We start from the raw sequence: 25,426 nt of genomic DNA, 5'->3' as shown, positions 1-25,426 counted from the left end.
TCGGGCACAAGCCATTTGTAGTGCAGTAGTGATCTAATGCATGACTATATAAAGTAAAGGAGAGAGGATGGATAAACCCCATGCACTTCAACTGCACACTAAAAACCGTCTCCTCTACACATGCAAAGAATATCCTAACATCCTAACTAACGCCATCAAGCCTCCAAAACACAAACCGAGCAAAACATCCTGCAGACAAGAACTTTGTGGGAAAGCACAAAGGCTGCAGAGATTACCCCCGGCACCTTGTTCACCACTAGAGTTTGGGTGCCTGTTTAAGGGTTTCGCCCAGCTCCTCCTACCCCGGCTGCAAACACAGAAAGCCAATAAGCCACTTAAGCCGAAACACTTTTCCTTGCAGGCGAGGGATTGCAAGATAACAATCTCCTGAGGGGCGGCGTGAGGGTCAGATAAAAGTTGCTTTTCAGGTCGCTCCTCCAAGCCCTGCAGCGACCTCGGGGAGGGGTGAGATTCCCAAAGCCACTTTCACACCTTCGGTAATGCACTAGCAAACAGAAGCCCGGAGAGGCTGAAGTTTCCACGCAGGGCACGGTCGGGGAGACGCAGCCCGGGAGGACGGGAGGGTTGGGCTCGCTACCTCTGCACACGGGCGAGCCAGGGCTCCGTCTCTCAGGTGAGCTGCTCCTCCGCTGGCTCTCGGGGGACCGTCTCGGGCGGCCCTTGGCGCGAGGCGCCTGCTCGGCTGGGGCAGCGGCCGGCGGCGGGGTCGGGCTGGACGGGCTGGGGCCGCGGGCCGCGCCGGGCCCGGGGAGGCTGCCGAGCGCGGCGGCGGCTGCGGCGGCGGCGGCCGGGCGCGTGGGGCTGTGCTGGCTGCCCCGCAGGAGCTGGTAGGGCACGGTGGCGCGGATGGGCTGCAGCAGCCGGCCGGCCCCCGCGGCGGGCGCGCAGCTCCCGGCCAGCCCCGTCCCGCTCCCGGCCGCGGCGGGCGGGGAGCCCGCGGTGCTGCGCCGCATCCTCTGCGGCGCGGGGTGAGGGGTCTGGGAGGAACTGGAGGACGCGGTGGACATGGTGGCTCCGCGGGCGGGCGGGCGCGCGGGCGGGCGGGCGGGCGAGCGTGTGGGAGCCGGCGCGGCGGTGCGTGCGATGTGTACGGGGGAGGGGCGGCGAGGGGCGGAGCCGCGGGGCTCCCCTTCCGACGCGCACCCCGCCGCCGAGGGGGAGGGGACGCCGCGACGGCCAACGTCCAACGGCCCCAACCGCCCCGCGGCGCTCGGCGGGGAGCTCACGGCCGAGCCCGCGTCCGGCCCATGGCCGCCGCCGCCGCCGCCCCGGGCGCCGCGCTGACAGGGCACTCGCCGGGTCCCCGCGGCTCCCCGGCCGCCTCCTCAGCCCTCGCGGGGGGCCGCCCTCGCGAGAGGACCCGGCGGGCACGGGTGGCGCCGGCACGCCGGCCTCTGAGCAGAGAAAGGGGCCTCGAGGCGCCCCGCGCTGCGCGTAGCCCGCGCCACCGCAAACGCCGCTGCCGCTGCCGCCGCCGCCACCTCGACCCGCTTCTCACTCGGAATGGCAACTAATCCTGGCTCGGCGCCCCGCCCCCGGCCCCGCCTCTGGGCGTTCCGGCCCGGGCTCCGGCCCCGGCGAGAGCCCTGATTGGTCATGCCACCCTACTCCAGGATTCCAGGGATTGGTCCTACGCTCGGAGTGAGAAGAGACTTGACCAATCACAGTACTGGGTTTCCGCTTTGGGGCGGGGAGTGGGCGTGGACCGAAGAGGCGGGGCTGCGCGCCGAGGGCGGGACCTGAGAGTTGACAGCCTTTGAGGCGAGGGTCAGACTAGCAAAGTGGGACCGTGTGTGTCCTGCGCGTGCTCCGACGCCCACAGACACGCGCACGCTGCGATAAGCAGGTTGCGAGGGCTCCACCCTGCACCTGGGGCTGAGGACGCTGAAACCGAACTAACTTTGCAAATGCACCTGCATCCGGTGGGATGTTTTAGTTAAAGATGAGAAAAAGGATCCCTAACCCCTTTAATCTCAGCAATGTCTTAGCGTCTTGGCAGCCTTGTGACTCAAAACAACTTCAGGAATAGTTCCCGAAAGGTAGGCTGAACAAAACGCACCTGCCATTCCAGTCTTTCTTAACGTTTGTAGTTAGAGGCGGGGATGGAGAACGTCAGATTCCCAATTGTAGGTGTCAACAAGGAGTCTTACATCATCAGATTTATTACTGGAGGGCACCTAGTTTACTATCCGGGAGCATGAGGTCTCTTGGGAGGAATAAATACCAGGCATAATGTAACAATTCATCGTGGAGATTTCCTGTGTGGGGGAGGTGGGAGTGGGCGTGATTCTTCTACAAGGCAACTGAGGAGGGCAAAGCTTTTAGATGGGCAGGAATAATTAAGAGTCTACATCAGTTACCACCTATGATAGAAATATTTTAAATAATAACATTGCTAAAATATGTTTTAAAAATAAAGAAGAGGGATTTCAGGTTGGTCTGCTAGTGTCTGCCCACACTGCCAAGCCTCCTCTGATTCCAGGTACTAAATGGGTCAGCTTCACGTAGAGGAAGTGCCTTTCTCTGCTCCCCTGTGTGGTCTAACAAAAAAAGCACACTAAATTCTTTTTTAGGTAAAACGAAAAAAAGAGGATGCCTAATCAAAGAACAAAAACTAGCATCTCGTACTACATCACGTGTTAAAGTAATATAGCTACTATCTACTGAACATTTCGCCACGTGCCGGCCTTAGGACATTATTAAGTGTTAACTCATCCATGCTTCATGTCATTCACAAGGTATGCACTGTTATTATCCCCACTGTTTTCCCAGCTGGGGCACAAGGACACTAAATGTCTTGTCTGAGATTACTCAGCTAAGTGGAAGCTGAGAGTTGGAACCAGAGGGACCGACTCAAGAGAGTCTGAGGAAGCCCTGAGCTTTAGTGCCTCACAACAGTAGATGTAGGGAGTGGGCAGACACATGATCAAGAGGAGTCATAGTTGAGCATGAGTGTCACTTGTGAGATACACCCTCATTAGTTCAAGAGTTTTTAAAGCGAAAACTAGCATGCTATCGATATGTTCTAGAACAACATATGCTTTGATTATAAAGAGAACGAAATGACTTTTAAAAATTTGACCTAACTGACCTATTGTATTAGTTTTCATATTAGTTAATAAGTTATAACCTTTTGTGAATAAAAAACTTCTTTTGCTATTTTTTTCAGAAGAGCATGAATAAGATCATAACAAATTTATGTTAAAAATATATAAAGTTTTTTAAAAATTGCTGGCAAATGTCTGAGCTGATGGCCTGATTACAGCATAGCATCATTATAGAAATGTCATCACTGGTCACTCCTAAATCTGGGGGTAGAACAACCTCAACACCTTAGCTTACCACAATTCTAAACCCATACTTAGCCACAGCTGGCACTGATCAGTAGTACTTCATTTGGAGCTAAAACAATAAAGATGGATGGCCATAATTTTAGGTTTCCTGTTCACTCAGATACAAATAACATAATAAACTTAAGTTGGTTCTAAAATCTAAATGAGAGAATGTGTGTGATTTTAAAATTCCTTTTTGTTGCTCATCAGGCGCTAGAAATTGCACCCAGAGCCTTGCTTAGGCTGGGCAAGGCCTGTGCCATGGAACTGCATCTCCATAGACGATCCGATCTTACAATACTACTTTTCGATACTGGTAACTCATCATGGGCTATGTGGAATCCTCATCATTTTCTGTTTATTCAAGAAAATGTGGTTTCCTCTAAAAACTTTATTCTTGTGAAACGAGGAGTGACAGTCATACCTAAGGAATTCAAGTGAGCACTTGCTTTAAAATGCCTGTTAGTTAAATGCCCCGTACTTTATTCTTGCTGAAGATAATCACAAATGCCAAGAGACTATAGAAGCATTGGGAAAAGTAAATTTTAAACCGTGCAGCCACAGTGTGGGTTACTGGGTTTGAAGTTCACTGCTATCCCACTGGCACAGACAGGCCCGGTGCAAGTTTCCCTTTTTGTTGAATGTGAGTGTAATGGCCTCTGAACATTTTACATAAGGGTTAATGTTAGTTATAAACCTGTTACTATACTGTGCTGTCTTAAAGGAGTAAAAGCACAAATTGATGACATTGGAAACACCTCTTTTGGCTCAGGGGTAAAACACTTGTCAACCTGACCATAAGACTCATAGGGTAGGAGAGATCCACCTTGCCCAAGTTATCTTCTGACCTACACACACACATACACATACGCACACCTCTCCATCCAGGCCTCATGCTTTGGATGTCTGTGGAATAGCAATTTACAGATCCCTGAACCATACACAGACTAACTTAAAACAAGAGAAAGCAGGAGTTCTTCTGACTACATGTGATTAAAAATAAGTGGCCCTTCATAGAGAGAGAACAAGATGAAAAACTGTGAAACCTGTAGGGCTGCCAAATCCATCTGCTTGTTTCCTTTATCCATGTTTTTTGGGCTTAGTATCTTCCATAGTTTGAATATGATTTATCCCCTAGAAGTCATGCTGAAATCTGTTAGCAAGAGATATTAAGAATGAGGAAACTCAGAGCTGGGGAGATGACCCAGCTGTTAAGAGTACTGGCTCCTTTTCTAGAGGACCTAGGTTCAATTCCCAGCATCTACGTGATGGCTCACAACTACCTGTAACCATCACCCTATTCAGGTCTCTGAGGGCACCAAGCACACACACGCTACACAAACATACATGCAGACAGAACACCTATATACATTTTTTTTAATTGTAAGTTGTTTTGTTGTTTTTTAAGGCATGTGGAAACTTGAAGCAGTAAGATAATTCCAGAGATGAGGAAGCTTGGGCATCAAGGCCGACAGCCAGAGTTTTGACCCCAGGAACACACATGGTGAAAAGAGAGAACCAAATCCTGAAAATTGTCTCCTCATGCCCACCATGACACATACACTGAACACACACACAAATAAATAAGAATAAAAGAGTGTGGACATTTTAATCTGAATGTTGGCTTAAGAGATAAAGTCATTGGGGTGGAGTCCCTAATGATTTATAAGCTTTGTAGGAAGAGGAAGAGAAACTAGGTGTTCGTACACACAGCCTTCCTGTCCTTTGCTCTCTGATGCTCTCTCTACATCACCAAAGGACACTGCTAGCACGAAGACTTTCAGCAGAAGAGATTTTACTTCCCGGGTAATAAGCCAGCTGAGCCAGTTTACCAAATAAGGTGCCTCAACTACTTTGTTACAGTAATGGAAAACAGACTGGTACAGCATTCAAGATTTACCAAAATTTGAGCAGGAGTTCAGGCTGTTGGAATTAACCATGAGGTCACAGCTGAGAGAGAATGCTGACCAGAATTGAACTGATGTTCACCGTAAGCTGATCACATTCTCTTGTAGTGGATCTCTAATAACAGCAACACAGCCTTGCCTGGTTTGTATCCCTGGCAGATGCTTAAAGTAAAATTCTCAATTGCTTGTGATAGTCTATCATTGTATTGGGTGGTGCCTTCTCTCAAAATGTTCTTTCTTGCTCCACACTTTCCTTGGCTTGCTCCCTCATTTCTTTCAGTTTTCTGCTCGAATATTGCCACCTTCCTGGTTATCCTTTCTAAAACTGCAAGCACTCCTTAGGCTTCCTGTACTCTCTCATATTTTCCTAATGTACCTATCACCATCCAACCCATTATATCATAAGTTTGTTCTGTCTAGAATAGAAGAAACACGAAGATTTGTCAGATTTATAACTGCTAAGTCCCCACAAAACTCAGGAAATGACAGGTGAAAATAAATATTCGTTCAATGAGAAGAAAGTGGCAAAATTTAGTCACTGTCTCATGAACTAAAATTGTATCTTTCAAAAGGTGGCTGAAATGTACAGAAAAAAGAAAGGACAAGGAATTGACAAAGAAGAGTAGCTGAGGAATATTAATTAATAAAAGACATCTGCTAACTGGTAGGTGGCCCTATCTCATTTTATAATAGCTATTCCCATAATCCAGTATAAAAGAACTGAAAAAAATATTTAACTATGAAGTACAGACCATAACTTATAAATTAGAAAAACTTTGTTTTGTTTCTAAAAGAAACTCAGAAGAAATATTAGAAACCAAACATTTTATTTTAACTGGTAATGTGACAAAATTCACAAGCATCCAATGATCCCTACAAGGAACCCCAGGTTCTTTACATTTCAGCTCCAGTAGGAGCTGTCACTGCCAATTGTGATGTTAAAGACAGTGTATCACTAGAAATTTATCATTAATTCAAAAGACGGTATTATAGAAAGCTACACATTAAGATAACCCACAGTGGAGCAAAGAAGTCCATATTCCGTTCTGTATTGTGACATTGTTTTTGTTTAATTCCCAAACACAGGGTTTATAATATATTAAAGCAATGATAATCATATGAAAGAAATCTTTCTTATATCTTAGATGAAAATATATAAATATTAACATGTGCCTCTAAATTAATTTCTTCATCTATCAATGATTTTTTTTTTTTTTTTACCACCCAGGTGAATGTGTTGAAGGATTGTTGTTAAAATGTAGTCAAAGGCTGGAGAATTGGCTCCTCGGTTAAAAACGTTTGTTGCTCTTTCAGAGGATGCAGGTTTCCAGAACCCACATGGCAGGTTCACCATTGCCTGGAACTCCAGTCCTAGGGGATCCAATGCCAGCCTGTCAACTCCAAGGGCACCAGGCACACATGTTATGTGCAAACATACATGCAGATGAAACTTCATATACATGAAATAATAAAGATAAAAATAAAAGTCATCAACAGTACTTGACTAGTAGAGCTTCTTTATTATTTTAGACCTTTGTTAGAATGAAATTTTCACAGTGCCTCCTCAGGAGTCTATTGAAGAAGTCCATACTGATGTATCAAATAACCATATAGAAAGGCTTAATAGCAGTAACACTACCTCAAGCCATAATAACTCTCCATTAAGTTTACTAATTAAATATCTCTGAAGTGTCTGACCTCTATTCTACAGACTACAGAGTGGACCTATTCTCACACTTTGGTAAATTGTGATCCATTTATGAGTAAAAGGATATGCCTCCAAGATTAAAAAAAAAAAAAGGTACAAATAAAGTATCATTGAAACCATGGGAGAGAAGAACTCCCTTTTATGGAAAACTTTTAGGAAGAAGTGCATAAAAAAGTCATACAGTGAGGATTGCATGGGACCTGCAAAAAGACTGCAGTGTGCCTTGGCTGATTGTCAATGGAAGATAACGTTGCACCAGGGAAGGCTTTGGCTGCCTAGGAAGACATGCTCTTTACTGAGTACACACTGAGGAATGGTTGGAAATTTTTGAATAGGTGCAAAAACATGAGTGAAGCCATACTTTAGAAAGATGAATATAAAAATAACTTACAACATGAACTGGAGACTAACAAGTAGAAGATGATGTGGGAGGCTTTGAGGGTGGTCTGTTTGAATTCAGTGGGCTAAGTGGGGAGAATGGCGGGGGGGGCATGGAGAAAGGCACAAAGATGCAAATGGCACTTCTTGGGTGCCTGTGAACCTTGAAAAAAGATTAGAAAATTCTGATGCTTCAAGTTTGGATGCTTGTAAAGTTAGTGATGACTTTAGTAGGAGTATGTAACCAAGACAGGGAAGGGATTTGGGGAAAAGATAAATTTAAAATTTAAAATTTTTAAATTAAATTTAAAATACAGGTTTTCCTCCTTATCCTCCCCTCCCCCACCTCCTCCTCTTTCTCTTTATTCTCTCCTTCCCTCTCCTCTTCCACCACCATCACCACTGTCTTCCTCCTTAGTACTGAACTTGAAAATAGCAGATATATGGATTTGGGACTTATCTATGTACACACAGTATTTGAAGTCATCAGTAAAAATAAAGCTGGCAAAAGAGAGAAGCATAACAAGGGAAAAAATGGAAATTATACAAGAATAGGAAGAAAAGAATAAAACAGGAAAAAAGGGCAGAGAGAAATATTCTTCACAAAACTGAGACTTTATGTTTTAAAAAGTAAGTTTAGTAGACATTTAGTCAGGTAGCTAGCAAGTTAATGTCCTTCTCCAGGAATCCGCTCCCAGCACAAAGAAAGCTTGTGTCTGGCTGCTATGTTTATACCCAGTAACCTTGCCCTTCTGACTTCAGTTGATTTGACTTATGTTCATGACTGATTAAGGCTGGTGCAATCATATTTTCTCTTCTGGGAATCTGGAACTAAGAACTGAAAAGTAAAGCTATAGCACTTTTAAAGTATACACCCCAAACAATCAGTCACTTACTTCAGTACTACCTGCCTGCCCATATAATTACTGCATTATTCATGACATCCAGGTTATTGAATCAGCCTAAGTGCCTATCAATAGATGAATGGATAAAGAAAAGATGATGAATATACACAATGGGGTTTTATTCAGCCATATAGAAGAAAGAAATTATGTCATCTCCAAGAAAATCAATGGAACTGGAGATAATCATGTTAAGTGAAATAAGCCAGACTCACAAAGACAGGGACAGCATGTTTTCTCTCATGTGGAATCCGTGCAGGGGGAGGGGAAGAACATAAAAGTAGAAGGAAGACTATTATGGCTGTGGAAGAGAAAACGGAGCAGGGGCAGATGCGGGGGAGAAGAGGGGAGAAAATAAGAGTAACGGGCTGGAGAGATGGCTTAGTTGTTAAGATAACCTGTTACTAGCTACCACCACTGAACCTGACTGGTATTGTTGGTTGGGGCAACACAGCAGTGAACTGACAGTAAGCTCCAGCTTTTAGGAAACAGGGCTATCCTACATATGAATAATTCTGTGTTGAAAACGCAGGAAGAGCCTAGAAACAGGTAAAAGAAAATTTTATGATCTTGTCTCAGAAGATTGTGCTAAAGCAGAGATAGAAAGAGAGAGAGAAAGGAGAAAGCCTGCTGTTCTTGCAGAAGATATAGGTTCAGTTTCTAGCATGCGCATGGTAACTTATAACCATATTTAATGCCATTTTCAGGGGATCCTAACCTCTTTTATGACTTCTGCAGGCACCAGGCACACACATGGTGCACATACATACAGGTAGAAAAAACATTAATACACATATGAGTAAAAACAATAAATCTAAAGAATTTTTTTAAAAAAGTAATAGGATGATTATAACAAAGTCCATTAAATATATCTATGGAAGTGTTACAGTAAAATCCCTCTGTTCAACTAATAAAAGCTAATAAAAAGAAATGAAAGAATAAATAACAGGTAAACACAGTAACTTGGGCTTTGGGTGATCACTTTCTCTTACAGAAACAAAGAAAATCAGAATTCTAGAAGAAAAGAACGAAGTGACTTGTGTAAAAGGAGAGATGAGGCCAGAAGCTAGGGAAAGAAGACCCTCAGTTTAGGATTACTTCCCCACTTTCTTCAGTCCTGCCAAACCATCCATCCTGCCTCCTGTGGACACAAAGCCAGTATGGTTCTGCCACCAAAGCTGCATTTACATCCCTTTCTCCTTCCTACCCAAAGGCTTCCCCTCTACTTGTACCTTATTTTTTTCTCTGTACCTTATCTTCTCTCACACTTTCTTACCTTCTTGGGAAGTTCATTTCTTGAGTTATCCTCCCTGTCTCTACTACGGACTATTTGATTATTCCCAATAATAATACTAACATTACAACAGAAAAAAAAAGTTCTCATGCTATTTCTTTCTGTCATTATTCAGAATTTCTGATCCTCTAACAGCAACACATCTGCAGAAAGATGTCTACACTTTGCTTCAGATTTCTTTGTCTTCTCCAGTCTGCCTTCTACCCATTCCATGTTACTGACAACTGCTAGTCAGCATCAAGAGCTTCCATATTTCGGGTCCAGTGGATACCTATCAGCCCTGATCTTAGGCCAGCCTTCAGCCATTTGACATACAGTTGGGCAAGTTCAACTTGTTGGAAGCATTCTCTACTGAAATTCTGAAATCTAGGACAGTGCACTTGCCTTGTCTGTCCTCTTCTCTAACTGCCTCTGCTCAGTGCCTTTGGGGACATATATATATATATATATATATATATATGACTGTAGTCTCTGCTTTCTTCTCTGTTGCTTGTCCTCCTGTTAATCTCAGCTTTAAATACTGTAAAATGCTGGCAACTCTTAAATCTGTTTTTTCAGGCCAAACATTTCCTCCAGGCTCAGCATTCACTAGCCAGTTCCCTTCAGGAATGTGATGTCTTCTTGAATGCCTCAAATAAATATGTTCACAATGGAAATAAGTTAACTCCAGTATTCCTACTTTCTCCCAACAACCCCAAAGAGTTCTGCCTTCATTTTCTTCCTGGTTTTCATAGATAGTGTTACTATCTTTCCACTTAATAAAATTGGAAACCTGGACAATATTGTTGATTTGTCCCTCTCCCTCACTCCCCATCTCCAGCTTTCAGCTAAGCTTCTTTGTTCTTCATACATAGATATCTAATCCATCCATGTAGCATCTCTTCTGCTACTACATTAGTTTGAAATATTGTCATCTCTTACCTATATGACTGTGACAGCTGTCCAGGGGCACTTTCTTACTGGTTTCTAGTTATTAGTTATCAGACCAAGCAGCCTTGAAAGGATGTTGGACAACATCTTCCAAAAACTTTGCAAGAAAATCCAAGTTCCCTAACATAGTTCAAAATGCCTGACCTATTTCGCTTTCTGCCTTCCTCTCCACCTGATCTTTCTGAGCCTTGCCCCCCCCCCCTGCGGTTCCAGCCACTGTGACTTCCTTTCACTTCCTCTGAGCTGCCTCTGCAGAGTTCTTGCACAGGTGTATCCTCAGCCTACTCAGATCCTGAGGGCTCCCCTCACATTCTTCAGGTCTCAAGAGTCAGAAAGTCTTAAGACGTCCTTTCTGTGTCCTCACTTGTCACTAATAATTCATCATTAAGTCACTTTGTTCCAACCAGAGTCCTGGTTATAAGCATGTATTTCTCTATTTCCCCACAAGATTATAAAGCATGTATTATAAGCATGTATTTCTCTATTTCCTCACAAGATTATAAAGTCCCCATGAGTGGGAACCTTGTCTTTCCCATTCATTAATAGATTATTTAATGCTTAAACAGTGACTAAAAGACAACAGGTGCCCAGTAATAACTGACTATGATTTTCCTCGTCGTTGGTAGTTTCTCAGCTCCTTATTAATATTTCTACAATTTTACTGCATTTTCTGTGGGAAAGAGTCTTATGATCAAGTTATCTATTGGCTCAGTTGTCTGAGTTGGTGTGTTAAACTCTGTATGAGTGACAAGGACTTGTGAAAAAAATCAACGCAAAGAAAAAAAAATATTTTGGCTCATTGTTTCAGACATTTCAGTCTAAACTCAGTGGATCCATTTCATTGGCCAGAAGACAGCAGCATATCATGGTAGGCAAGGGATGACAAATCAGAGCTGCTCAGTTCTTGGCAACCAGGAAGCAGAGAGAAACACAGATGGCCAGGGACAATACACACTTTCTGCATGATTGTCTACCCCCAGAGACCAACTTTCTTCATTAAGCACCACATTCTTCCCTTTACTACCTCTTAAAAATATCACCATATTATGATTCCCTTGAGGAATCAATTCATTCATTAGCTTAGTCCTCAGGATCCAGGCACTTCCCAAAAGCTATCAGCTGGCATGTGAGCCTTGGGGACACCTCAGCTCCAAACTGTAACAGTAGGTTTCTGCTTTTACATCAGATGGCCACTGTTTGATGAAGATTTTTAGAGGGTGGGATGGTTGGCAGTGTTGTATGACGTTGAACAGGGTCTGTGTTAGCTTTTACTGGGGAAATGTGAGCAAAACATCTATTCTCCCCTGATAGGGTAACAACCACACACCAAAGAAATGATTCTACACAATTCTAGATTGGTGTACCAATAAATTTAATTGAAGTTGCTGAAAGGACATGGCTAAAAGACCATCCCTAGAAGGAGAGGCATGTTATGAAAAGCCACCCATCAAAGAAAACTGTCCTACCCCACACCAGGACCTGCAGGCATTTACTGCCTCGTGAACCTCCTCTCCGCTGCACAAGGGAATGCCAATGGGCCCAATTTTGTAACGTTCTGTGGGTAGTCACAGCTGCCCTGACTTCAAGAAGGCAAGGGCACAAGTTTTCAGAAGTTCCCTCAGAGATTGGTATGATCAAGCAAATGTGGGAAAGAGTAATTAGGAAATAAGTATATTATCCAAAGACCCAAGTAGTTTTTTTTTTTTTTTCTTTTTCAGCCAATTGCATATTGTGCTGATGTGTGCCATTGAGTATGAAAATTGCCAAAAGGAAGCTTCCAAAGTTCCACCTGGCTTACTACAAAATAATCTAAGCAATATGGCGTTTTCCATAATTGGATTCTAATCATATGGTTTCAGATACAGTACAGTGATAGTCAAAGTATAATCCAGAGGTATAAACTTATCACGTTTTATTCTATGTGTACGAGTGTTTTGCTTGCTTGTATGTCTGTACCACAGGCGTGCCTTGTGTTCTGTGAAGTCAGAAGAGAGTATCAGAGCTCCTGGGACTGGAGTTATAAACAGTTGTAAGTCATCATGTGAATGCTGGGAATCAAATAGGGGTCCTCTACATGAGCAGCCAGTGCTCTTAACTGCTGAGCCATCTCTCCAGCCCCAGCAGGAAAAGATATATCTTGATTGTGGAGAACTTCGCTGAGAAGTGGTAGATGGGCTGGACTCACTAACAGTTATTATTTGTAATATGATAATGACTCCCATATTTCAAAGGATGTTCAGTGTGTAGCTTGCTTACATCCTAGGCTAATGAAGTATAATAAAATCTAAGGCTATCACTTCATCTCTGCAAGCCTTACACAGAATCTTCAGCACTCCAGCAGCAGTGGTACCAAAAGCAGATCAAGTTTGTGAGGAAAAAAAAAATCTTTTCTACTTTCAGAAAGAGTGATCTGCCTAAGTGTGTAACCATCATAGCCCAGCCACTTTCTGGGATGGTAGAGCTGCTAATCTTTCCTAGTTTTATTCCATTGTAGCTTGCCTTGACCAACAGGTAGAAATTAGTGCTAAATCAATATTAGCTGTTATTTCCCCAGGTGTGGGAAGTGAAGAAACCTGATCCCATGAGTAAACTCAGCCCTTCCTGGCTGCATTTAAAATAAGATGGTTGTTATACTGTTTGGGGGGCGGGTAATGGTTTTCTTAATAAATCTTATACTATTTCAACTTGTGTCAACTGGATATATTGCATTCAGTAGTCAGAATGAATTTCTACTCCTTATACATTCCCAACCAGCATTTTCATCTCCTGTCCTTCCTAACCCCAGCCGGCATGAGCTCCGATCCCTTTTCCTTTGTGGTAATGTTTGCTTATGGACAGGGTTGAGTGGAGGAGTCAAGGTGACGGAGCTTGCATACATACAGTCTCTAATTGCTCACCTTGGGTGGAGCAGTGTCCTACATAAACTTTAGTTTTGCCACAGTACCATTACTCAACAAAGTATTTACATAAGTACAGATTAATAACACAAAAATAAACAAGGCCCTTAAACGTATTATTGAGGAAAGAGGTTTGAGCCGCGTACTCTCCTTCCTGAAGAACCAACCTTTCTACACTTGTTCTTAGAAAACTCTTAAGAGGGAACCTTGAAGAAAGTCAGAGAGTACAAGTGTGCTGAGCCAAGTCTATGTTGTCTATCCCCTTGAAAGGATTAGTCCCTTTGTTAATTTTCAGAGGAACGTGTGACTTCTTTCGACACTTCTCAGTCATAGCTATTCATGGCATAGGCATGCATTTAGTGTTTCCATAAATATCACATACATATATGTTCAGTACTTAGACACAGATGGAAACTGAAACTATTCAAATGTACCAAGAAGTGACACAACTCTACTTCACCCTTTGATCTCCTGGATCTTCTAGGAACCTCATGGGATTCTTTAACTACTTTTAAATTTATGATGCTTTTATCATTAGTCTATGGAGTAGTTACACCATGAATACTATCTTCCTTATGCAGATGGGAAAACAGACCTCCAGCCTCCACTGAGGTCACAGTTAGCCCCATAGGAGAATGACTGAAACATAAAACCCAGCCTCCCTGACCTAAGCCAGTGGTTTTCCTTCTCTTAAACTGTCTTTGTAGCAAGACACGAGGAAGTGATCCTTATGGAGTACAGAGACATGAGCCTTTCCCCCTTGGACTCTGATGACCTATGAGTTAACACATGGATAAGAGGACATTTGGTGGCTGAAAGATTAATTATCTACATTCAAGGCAATTTGATGAGGCACCCTGATAAAAGGTGGCCCTAATTTGTTTTAGGCCTCCCAAGACCTTAGTAGAAAATCTGGGTGTGGTAATCACATAGCTTGCTTTTGCTTATCTTCTCCATATTCTCTCTTCACAGATGTCTCTCAAACATTGGTAATTACAGACCTCAGAGCCAAAGTATACAAATACATATGCAAAAAGATGACACTCTAAATGGTGAGTGCTAGTGCCTTGCATTGGAGGAAAACTGCAGTTTTCATTAAAAAAAATAGGCTAAAGAGCACATGTCCCTCATGGTCTTAAGATTAAACTGAAATCTCGAAAGACTGATCTTTATTGTTGAAATGATAAAAGAACTGACTCATCAAAAGATGAATCAGTATCAAGAAATAAATACAGTACCAGGGAGCCAGCTCAACAGATAAAAGCACTTGCTGACAAGCCTGGTGACCTGCGTTTAATCCCAGGGATAAGCTCACGTGATGGAAGAAGAGCACCAGCTGCCACAGGTGTACACAGAAAGAAAGAAGCACAGCACAGAACAGCACTCATCTCGGTGGTCATGGTGGTCTATAGGAATTACCAGGACCATGATTTCTCTGAAAGAACAGAACAAGTTCTTGCTAGAGTCCAGTGGCCATGCACACAATGTTTGAGGTCCTGTGGAATCTCCTACCACATCTATCACCAGCCATATCAACTGTAATACATTTGTCTAATTTGGTATCCCACAACTTCGGAGGATCTAAATGTTTAAAAGATTATAAAAGCAGACTCCAGGAAGAGTCAAATGGATTAAGTCTTACCTTGGAGAAGCAGTTCAAAACGGACTTAGTTCATAACCTTTGGGTGCATTTAGTACTATAGAAGTAGGTATCTGAGGATAGCTCCTTATAGAATGAATGCATGAAAATTTTATAGATTTAAGAGAGACAGGGTAATGGAAGGAAAAAGGCAAGTGTTTGCCACCTGCACTGGATCAGGGGACAAGATGTACATTATCACAAAAGAACTAAAACAATCCAAAAACCTCTGCAAGACAGAAACTGAGAATGGAGAAGAGGGAAGTAAAGTCAAGGTCAAGGTCTTTTATCCAGTGTTGGCAGTAAGAACTGTTTACTTGCAAAGCGTGTGCTACCATGCCTCTTCACTGCAACACTGCATTGGGCAAACCTGAGGAATCTTCTTCCTTCGTTAAACGCAACAACAGTTTCTAAAGACAGATACCTTACGCAGTGATCTAGGCCAGTCTGGAAACAGAAAAGTGAGCAAAATTCCCATGAGACTAACTGCCTTCAGCCTTGTAATTTTAGATTAAGATTCAAACCAGCACAGATATAGTCCTAGGCTTTTATTGGACACACACTTTACTTGTTTTAATCAATAACGATTTGAGGCCAATATCATGACTGAAATTTAGATATTTATTTCCAACAATTTATCCACATACTTAAACACCCAAAATAAGGAATCAGTCCAATCAATTAGAGCATAACCAAACAATGGGCCTCTATACTATGGTTAGATTTGTATGGTAGAAATTTTAATGACTTATGGAAATGTTTATGATATATTACCAAATGAATGAAAGCCCCCTAAAAAACCAAAATCAAACTATTAAATGCATTTTAAATTTGATTTAAATATATATTTACATACTCATGTATGAAAACAACTGGGCAAGATGAAGACCAGAACATTAACAGTGGTTGCTTATGGGTACTAGAATGTCTAGGGACTTTTTCATTCTACATTTTTTGTAAAATGAACATGTTTTTACATATACTGTTAGAAAAAAATGCTTTACACACTGCACAAACACACACAGGATTTTCTGAAAATGTCTTGAAATATATAAATAGGATAATAGTGTATTATGAATACAATTATATAGGAAAGTTTATTAAATGGCATGGAGCCCACAGTTGGCAGCAAACTTGAACTTTGCCCACATTGCAGATAAAGTTGGCTCCCATGTACTTTCTTATTATGCTAACACAATCATATATAACTGCCAGAGTTTCTTTAACTCTTGCCTAGTTCCCTCTATTCAGAAACCACAGCACAACATAGAATACCTTGTATGAAAATTGAAAAAAAAATCATACCTAGCTCATGGCGTTTTTAAAAAAAAAAACAAAAGTAAAACAAGACTTCTAAAGCTCTTCGCACAGTGCCTGGACCATAGTTACCATTCAGCAAGTGTTAGCTGGTTTGGGAATTATGCTCTTACTGTTGAAGAATTTGACAGAAGAGAATGGTTGCTGATCCAAGAAACTTCTCTCAGCCACCTAGTACACATACTTCTTTTAAAATAGCCTTCAATTAATAAAGGTGGAGTCCAAAGGAATCTTTGACACATCATAATTATATAGCTCATTTCATGCTCCATACTTAATGAGTAACAAAAGCAGGAAATTAAGCTATGACATAATTCAGTTTTTCTTTAATTGTCTAACTTAGGTTTGTAACAAAAAAGAAAGAAAAGAAAGAAAGAAAGAAAGAAAGAAAGAAAGAAAGAAAAAAAAAGAAAGAAAGAAAGAAGAAAGAAAGAAAGAAAATAAGATAAAAGGTGTTAGGCTTTAAATTTTATGAACAGTTTTGATTTAGATACATCGTTTAAAATTATTTTTTAAAACATATCTACATTTTTTTCATGAAAATATCATTGTCCATTTGAGGATACACTTGTTAAATATGTTTTACCATAGATGATTAGTTAAAAAAAAAAAAACAGAAATGTTTAGTCTCACACTTTTATAAAGGGTTTAACTCAAGAATATGGGTTAAGATAAGTATGGTTAATATTGATTGTCACTTGACAAGATCTAGAATTACCTAAGAGAGAAACTTCTGAGCATACATGTGACATAGTTTCCAGATTGGGTTAATTGTAAGAAAATCCATCAGAAATGTGTCTAACTACATTGGCTGAATAAAAAGGCAAAAACTGAACTAAGCATTAGCATTCATCCCTTTCTACTTCCTGACTGAGGATTTGGTATGAGGCATGACCATCTGCCTCATGCTTCTGCCCCCACTTTGCCACTTTGCCACTATGGTCCATATCCTTAAAACATGAACCAAAGGACTTGGGAGAGATGGATCAGTGGTTAAGAGTGCTGGCTGCTCTTCCAGAGGACCTGAGTTGGATTCTCAGCACCCACACGGTGGCTCACAAACATTTGTAACTCCACCTTCAGGGATCTGATACTTCTGTCTTGTGCCAGCATTAGGCACGTACTTTGTATACCCAAATACATGTACGCAAAACACTCCTACATATATAAAAATATTTTTAAAAGCTAGGCATGGTGGCACATGTTTTTAGTCCTAGCACTCAGAGAGGTGAAGCAGGTGGATCGCTCAGGTAGATCGGGGCCAGCCTGGTCTACAAAGCAAGTCCAGGACAGCCAAGGCTACACAGAGAAACCCTGCCCCAAAAAACAAAAAGCAAAACAACAATAATAACAACAATAACAAAGGTGAACCAAAATAAACGAATACTTCCTTCCTTTAATAGCCTTTCTTCCCACAAGCCCCCTTTTTCTTCTGACACAGTCTCACTATGTAGCCCTGGCTGGCCTGTAAGTCACTATGTAGACCAGGTTAAGCTTGAAATTACAGAGGTTCACCTGCCTCTGCCTCTTGGCTGATGGGATTAAAGTTGTATGCCACCACATATGGCCCCTTAATCACTTTTGTCACATGTTTTGTCACAACAACAAGAGAAAATAACTCATATGATTAATATCATATTTCAAGATTAGGAATAAGCCTCACTGCCACTTCCCTAAATTAGTATAATGTCTAACTGTACCCTAAATATCTTATACCCACAGATAAGTATAGCTCTTGCCTCTCATCAAAGGGGTTCTTTTATCAGCTGATGGAAACCATTTCAGAGATCCACAACTGGCCAGAATGGCAAATAAGTGAGTGTGTGGTATGTACCCCAGTTGGTTCATCTACAACATAACTTCTATACCTAAGGTTCAGGGGAAAGAGGAGAAGGAGAAGATAGATTGCAAGAGCCAGAGGACCAAAGATGCCTGCTGCAAGATAGTATCGTCTAGATATGGCATGAGAGTGCACACATGAAATCTCAACAGCATTGTTGCCTAAACAGGACCTTCATGATGACACTACCAGTTGACATGCCCACTCCTAGACAGAGAAATATAGGCAACCAATGCTTCTGAGAGATGGTGAACCAGTTTTCTTCAGGGCCTAGTCACGTGATAGGGTATCCAATGCCAGGTGATGAGCCCTACACACGTGTAAATGAAAGCAACACTAAATAGACTCAGTAAGTTTTATATATGTGTACATGTAAGTCATAGATATGTATATATGTATAACTTCATATATATGTAAATGCATGAAACAACAACACTTGAAGAGGTTATTAGTCTGAGAGGGAATTGGAATGGAAGAAAGATGGGTAGAACTGCTTTAAATACAGTATTCTTACATGAAATTCTCAAAAAAGAAAAATTTTAAACAAGCAAAAAGACAATAAAAAACAAAAACAGTACACACACACACACACACACACACAAAATAACCCGGGGACTGTGACTGCATAGGACATGGACTCACTTGCAACCTTTTAGATCACCTTCCCCTGGCAGGCTGCCTTGACAGGTCACAGGAAAAGAAGGCACATTGAGTCCTGATAGAACTTGATGAGCTGGGGTGGATGGGAAAGGGAGCTCTCCTTTTCTGGAAAAAAGGGGAGGAGGGATGGACACAGGGTGGGGCTGGAAGGGGAGGAGGGAAGGGGCTACAAGGAAATGAAGTGAATAAAATGAATAAATGAGGAAAAAAAAATGACTTGATGGCAAATACTTTTGTTGTTTGAAAAATAAGAATGTCTCCTTCCTTCCTAATGGAATCATTTCAAAACTGTAATTAGGAGTCAAGTATGGCAGTGCACACTACAACCCCAGTGCTCAGAAGGCGGAGACAGGAGGATCATGAGGTTAATGTTCAGCCTGGGCTACAGAGTGGGGCTCCAGCTCGAGGAATTATGCAGTTAGGGCTATGCTTTGCAGAGTTCCTGCCTTTTCCTATCTTCTCTTCTGATCCTCAGATGCACAGTGTTTGCTTCTAGGACCATTGCTAATAAATGCTTTTGGAGGTGAGATCCACCTTCCTGTGCTTGGGCAGCCTTCTCCTTTTTCCAGGAAGAAGTCCAGGGTGATATATACCAAACCTTGCCCACCCTTATCTAGTTTACAAGCTAACAGGTTCATTTTATGCCCCAGGAAGCAAGATAGAAAGGGAGGAAGGAGGAGAAGCCTGGAGGTGGCTTAGTATCTTGGCACCATTCAGTCTGAAGTTGTGTACACTAATGTCAACAGGTCCCTGTGTTCCTTGTATGTGCCCAACACGATTTTAAGAAACTTCATCAAAACTTCAGATTTTAAATATGTATGTATGTTCCTATCATTTAACTTAAAGTTAATTTTAAAGCAAAAAATTCTAGATAAAATTCAAAGGGGAAAGGATGAGAGCCTATAGAAAATTGTTCCCACATCTTAGAACTAACTTATATGATTGTGTGGTGGTTCTTTGTTTATATTCCAAGTACTATGAAACTCTCGTGGGTAATGGGCTCTTGCTTCTTCCCTCTCTCCTCCTCTTCCCCAGGGAAAGCTATGTGACTCTAGATTTGGAAAGCAGACAGCTGCTAGCATGAGGGAGAATACTTGAAAAGAGCATGGATTTCCATTTCAGAAGACCTGCCAGAGACAGACTTCTCAGGAAACAGAAAGAACACATTTGGACCTGTAAGATTAAAGGAGGCTTCAGGAGGACCAGACTTCTGTGAATAGACTTTCTCAGGCAGCACAAGAGCCCACCTGAATAATGAGAGACACATCAGATGCCTGGCTTGACTTTCTTTGTTCATCTGTAAAACCTGGTAATTAAACTGGTGCAGCAAAAGATGTAATATTCATAATTGGAATGAGTCTGCATTTCCTATGCCTGATGAATTTTTTAGAACTACATTTAAAGTGACTAACAGGAAACTTAAAGATCAAAGAAAAGAGTCAGTCATACTTCTTGATGTAAAAGGGTGTCTGACAGAATCTGTTATCTCTGAGGATAGAAAAAGAAAGAATCCAGAATCACAATGATAGCTTTTTATTTCTACTCTAAGAAAGCAACGGAAGGTATGAAAAAAAAAATCTCTACAGAAACATAAATGTCAGAATGTGAGCATTTTGCCATTATTTTGATATAAAAGTAAATAAATAAAATGTCAGAGTCCTGTTTTAAGTTGAACTTCTATGTACATAGACGAATATGTACTGAGCACTGAAAAAATCTGTTCACGAAAGATGACTGAATATTTTTTATGCAATGTGTAGGTGTTAAGCAAATTTCCACAGTTCGTTTACTATAAGATACTGGTTCACATTTTAATATCTCTGAAAGATGGATAAAGTCTAAAATGAACAGAATGTTCAACTAACAGCATGGGGTTTCTTCATTCAACTCTAAATGATGGGACAATCTGTCCTAGGTTTGATGAAGCATTCCTTCAAATATATGAAGTAGATGGCGAGCTTTCTCAGTGCAGTCTAAACCCCAAACCATTGTCCAGAGTCACTAGGGCCTTCTAGATGCTTTAGCAATTGAGAGTCAACTGAAGAGCTACCTGAAAAATACTAAAGAACGCTTCCAAGACCTTCTGCTGGGGACACAGGTGACAAAGTCTGCCAGGAGATGTTGGGAGACACAAGGAGCTGAAGTATCGCTGGCTGACTTCAGTCCGGTCTCTCTGCATCACCCACTAAGCTCCAGAGAGATGGATCCAGTCAGTCTTGGTCCCTTCACACCGGACTGGAGATTGTCACTATGCTGTGACCCATGGATAAAATTCTTTTCCCCCAAAATGTTCAGAATAGTCCAAATTCACCTGAGGTTTGGTTTTAAAGAGGTGTCTCTTGCTTTTAAAACAACTAGAACCTTTGGGACTCATATAAAGAGGATGAATCTTTAAAAATGTTTAGTTAACACCCAAGGAACGGGTTCTTCATTGAATCTGTTAGTGATTGTAAGGAAACAAAGCAGAGACAGCAGTATGGAATATCAGCACTATGCTGGCTTAAACTTTTGAATTTTATTTATTTCCTTGAAGTAGTAGAAAATGAACTCAGAACCTCTTGCACACTAGGTAAGTACTCTATCACTGTGTTATTATATCCCACATCCCAATGATCTATTGTTTTTCACATGATGAATACACACACATACATACACATGCCTAAAATATTTAGATGCATATGTGAAGCTTAGAAAGCTTATCAAGGGCTGGAGGGATGGCTCAGAGGTTAAGAGCACTGGCTGTTCTTCCAGAGGTCCTGAGTTCAATTCCCAGCAACCACATGGTGGCTCACAACCATCTATAGTGAGGTCTGTTGCCCTCTTCTGGCATGTAGGTGTACATGCAGACAGAATACTGTATAAATAATAAGTAAATCTTTTTTTTTAAAGCTTATCAAATTCATTAGTGCTGTGTGAAAATTATTGGAGTTTGTTTTTCTAAATTTACCCACAATAAACATGTACTGTATCATATAGTTGCATTATTTAATTACAAGAAAAGAGTGAGAGGATTTTTCTTTTAAACCAATGAAATAATGAGTATTGTAAGCCACAGCTGACATCTCTGAGGCTGCATCTTCAAGGATGCAGCTGCCTCAGCATTACTTCCTGAGTGGTTACAGGTACCCCTCCAGGGAAGCCAAAGTCCAGTGTATACTTAGCCATATGTGGGACCACAGGGGCCCATGAGCTGATGCAGAATGACTTCCACGTGCTCCTGTATTGACAGTAGATGTGTACACACGCGATCTGCCCTCTCCAGCCAGGCAGCACTTTTGTTCAAAATGCTAGAGCTGAAGAGACTTTAATTTGAGTGTTGCTTCTGTACCTCCAAGCGTAAGAATGCTGTAGTGGAGGCCTCCCTCTCGTTTGCTGGAAGTGCGTTTGTTCCAGGTTTAAAACAGTGACAAGCCCTGTGTGAGCATAGGTGACACACTGACCGAAATGCCCTCCTTTGTCCAGCCAGCAGCAGGGTTTCAGAACACAGCGCTTTCCTCACCACACGTCAGTTATGAAGTTATATTTCTGCTTTGTATATTACCCAAACACAAAAGTAGATTCTTTGGGTTCTCTGTTTCCTCAAATCATGCAATTAGCATTTGTTGAAATACACCTCTGTGCTTTCATAGCTTACATGTATATAATCTCACTAGCTTTGCCGAGAAGACAGGCACCCTTAGGGTCTGAACTGGTATTTAGAGAGATACGCTCACTTTATTCCAGACCAATAATATTACATTACTGTTTAGAAAGAGATAACAGGTTATGTCTTATAAAGTCAATATACTCCTTCTGTCATCAAATAACACCTAAATTATCTTATTGATGGACACAGGGCTCATATCAAACTCTGCCTGTGTGTAAGTTACTCTGTTTTTTCCACTGAAGAGCCCAGAAAAATACCAACCCCAGCATTTCAGGGACGTTAGCAACCAATCTGCAGTTAGTTGCTGCTCACAAACTGTTCAGAAAACATCTCAGTGGGAGAACGAAAAGGACTCAAGGGAGAATTTATTGGCTATTGGTGAAACTGATAACAAAACCTCTCTAAGCCTCCCTGGTAAGTAAAGATAATCCCCCCCTTCCATCATGGTTTCAACTGTTAAATAGGATGATGCAGTTAGAAAGCAGTTTGTAAGCCCTCACTGGTGTTATCGTTATCGTTCAAACATGAACACAGAGCATATTAAGCCAGGCCTCATTAAACCCAGTGCTCTAGATGTGGAAGAGAGAATCGCAAAGGAAACAGACTGAACACATTGGTGTTCCAAAACCGCTTTGTGTCTCCTTGCTCTGGGAGGGCGCCACTCCTGCTCTTCGAGGTAAAGGGCTTGTTCTGCCTCGCAGCAAAGGAACTCCCCTTTAGCAAGGGTACCAGACACTGCTCGTGACTTCCGGTTTGGCCTCCATAAACAGGATTATTAACAAACGATGTTGGCGATCTTTTGAGGGAGTTCAGGAAGGCTTTTTCAACCAGACATGTGTATGGGCAGCAAAATATGATTTAAGCAGCTAACGAGAGTTCGCAATGGGCCACCAAAACGTTCAAATTAAAGGCCGGCCCGATGACGTACACATTAGCACTACACAGGGAACTCCCAACGAGCCCAGCAAGTAAGGGAGAAGAAGGCGGCTCTCTGAAAGCAGAGACACTTTACCGCCATCTTATTTTGTGGCAACACAGACAGCAAAGGGATTTTCATGAGCAGTTCGAGTGACAAAGGGACGAGACCAAATAAGATGGACATTCACTGAAAAAGCTATGGGCATGATTTATAAGCCAGAAGGGACTGCCTTCCAGAGGAAGAAAGAGGACCGTCTCTTAGCATGACCACGGGGGGCTAACCATCAGGGACTGGCTCATTGTCCACCGCCCAGAGTATTTGAAGGGTATAAACAGCATGGATGGGGAGAAGTTATTTAGTGTGGTCCAAGGGGACAGGAGGAGGAGTGATGGAAATGAAAGTCAAAATACAGATGATGAAGGTGGCGGAGTGGGTCACACGCCTTAATGGAGAGGTCTGTTATCGACTGCAGTGCTATCCCCCAGGGAGAGCCGGAAACCCCTTCCCCTGCACTGTTTGCAATTGGAAAACGCACTGAAAAGTAGCCAGGCATTCTGTGGAGGGCAAAACCGCCACGCGCCCTCAGAGAATCCCTGAGATGGCTTAATAGGTCTTTCCTCTCTCAAATTACTGAGATGTAGCCAGTGAAAGCAAGGGCCTGAGTTGCTGGAATCATTTTTCCATTATCCGAGCTTCTTCGTTGTTATTATAAAGAGCCGGTGAAGAAATTCATCACAGGTAATGGAAACAGAACCTGCGCTACAGATAGAAGCCTACAGGGTCCTGATGCTTTCCTGCAAGGACGGAACTAACTCGGATGAGGTTCACATTGTGACGTCAGTGCAAGGAAGCATGTGTACCATGAGACAACATGTTCGTGTTGATCCAGATCCAAGACAAAGGGCAAGAGGTTTTTTGTTTTTTGTTTTTTAAATCATATTTGGATAGTGGCTACAAAAAAAAAAAATCAACTAGACGGCTCGCTAACTGGAAAAAAAAGACAGTCTTTTTTTTTCTTTTAAATTACTTTGCCACTTAATACACCGAAGGAGCAGTTCCTGTATAGAAAATCAGGGACTAGTGTGTTTGTTGCGTGCATAGGACAGTTTTGTCTACAGCTGCAGCTGTAACAAGCAAGCGACACGTGCTAAGAGCTGTGGTGGCCCAGAAGGGCCTACGCGTGGGCACGGGCTTGCGCACACCTGTGATGATGGCTGCACCCGAAAAGAACGGGTACGGCATGGTCAAATGGAAACTGGACGGCTTGGAAGGCAAGAGCTAGTGTCGTCGTGATTGCTAGAAGGCACACAGCTGTGACCATCGCGGCCCCTCTCACCCAGAGAAAGATGGAAGCAGGGGTGCGGAACGAAAATAGCGCGAGGGTAACAGGAGGGAGAGGCGGTGAGAAACAGCGCCACTGCTGAAGGAGCGAGGGCCGGGGAAGCCCCCAGATGTCAGCTCTTGGCAGGTGTGGGGGAGCTCGCTTCCTGATAAAATCATCGTACTGTGGGCGAGGACTAAGCTAAACTTGGCGTTCTAGAAGACTGAAGCTTCTACAAACAAATTCAGGGGTTGACCTACAGAGGACAGATATAGGTCAACCCCATCCTGCTGCTCTCGGCAGCTGCAGCCAATGAGAGACACAGCTGCCTGGCACACTGAGTTAAGCTGCTGATGAAATCAACAGAAGCCATTTCCTGCCTCTTTGCTGTCTTCACTAGTCTGGTCAGGACCAGTTTAGGTACAAGCTGAGCTGCTGGCTTGCTGGAGTTCCTGGAATAGTGTGGAGCGGATTGTGCTGCTGGCACGCCTGTTCCTATCTTACCCTCCGATAGATCTGTCTCTGTCCCTCATTACCCCACATGCTAGTGCAAAGTCATAGATCCAGGGAGACTTTACCTATGTTTACTTCAAAATAGTGGTTGGGGAAAAAAAAATGGAATCCACACAGAGACCTGTTTCCAGAGAGGACATAACAGAAATTGTTAGATGGCTGATTACTCAGAAAGGCCATGGTGAGGACAGAAAGGGAACAG

General features: G+C 42.4%; 1 protein-coding gene, 2 long non-coding RNA genes and 1 other non-coding gene across 5 annotated transcripts in view; 3 read left to right on the top strand and 1 right to left on the bottom strand.

Moving 5' to 3' along the window:
- The window catches only part of Glcci1 (glucocorticoid induced 1), a 74,212-nt gene extending 73,070 nt beyond the window's left edge, over positions 1–1,142 (bottom strand). For both annotated transcript variants that reach the window (XM_060374130.1, XM_060374131.1), the window contains exon 1: positions 599–1,142. In XM_060374130.1, coding sequence (XP_060230113.1) covers positions 599–1,028 — 430 coding nt within the window. In that variant the 5' untranslated portion in view covers positions 1,029–1,142. The remainder of the gene's footprint in view (positions 1–598) is intronic.
- On the top strand, positions 380–20,388 carry LOC132649750 (uncharacterized). The gene is made up of 3 exons (XR_009588278.1): positions 380–634; positions 14,342–14,421; positions 19,861–20,388. It is a non-coding gene; the product is annotated as an uncharacterized LOC132649750 (long non-coding RNA).
- Positions 2,245–6,672, top strand: LOC132649734 (uncharacterized). The gene is made up of 4 exons (XR_009588244.1): positions 2,245–2,759; positions 3,564–3,790; positions 5,833–5,924; positions 6,575–6,672. It is a non-coding gene; the product is annotated as an uncharacterized LOC132649734 (long non-coding RNA).
- On the top strand, positions 8,659–8,788 carry LOC132649805 (small nucleolar RNA SNORA65). The gene has a single exon (XR_009588318.1). It is a non-coding gene; the product is annotated as a small nucleolar RNA SNORA65 (small nucleolar RNA).
- Positions 20,389–25,426: the final 5,038 nt, after the last annotated feature.

Source organism: Meriones unguiculatus, chromosome 21 (assembly GCF_030254825.1).
Source record: "Meriones unguiculatus strain TT.TT164.6M chromosome 21, Bangor_MerUng_6.1, whole genome shotgun sequence".
In the NCBI taxonomy this organism is placed as follows: Eukaryota; Metazoa; Chordata; class Mammalia; order Rodentia; family Muridae; genus Meriones; species Meriones unguiculatus.
This window is presented reverse-complemented; position numbering and strand designations above follow the sequence as displayed.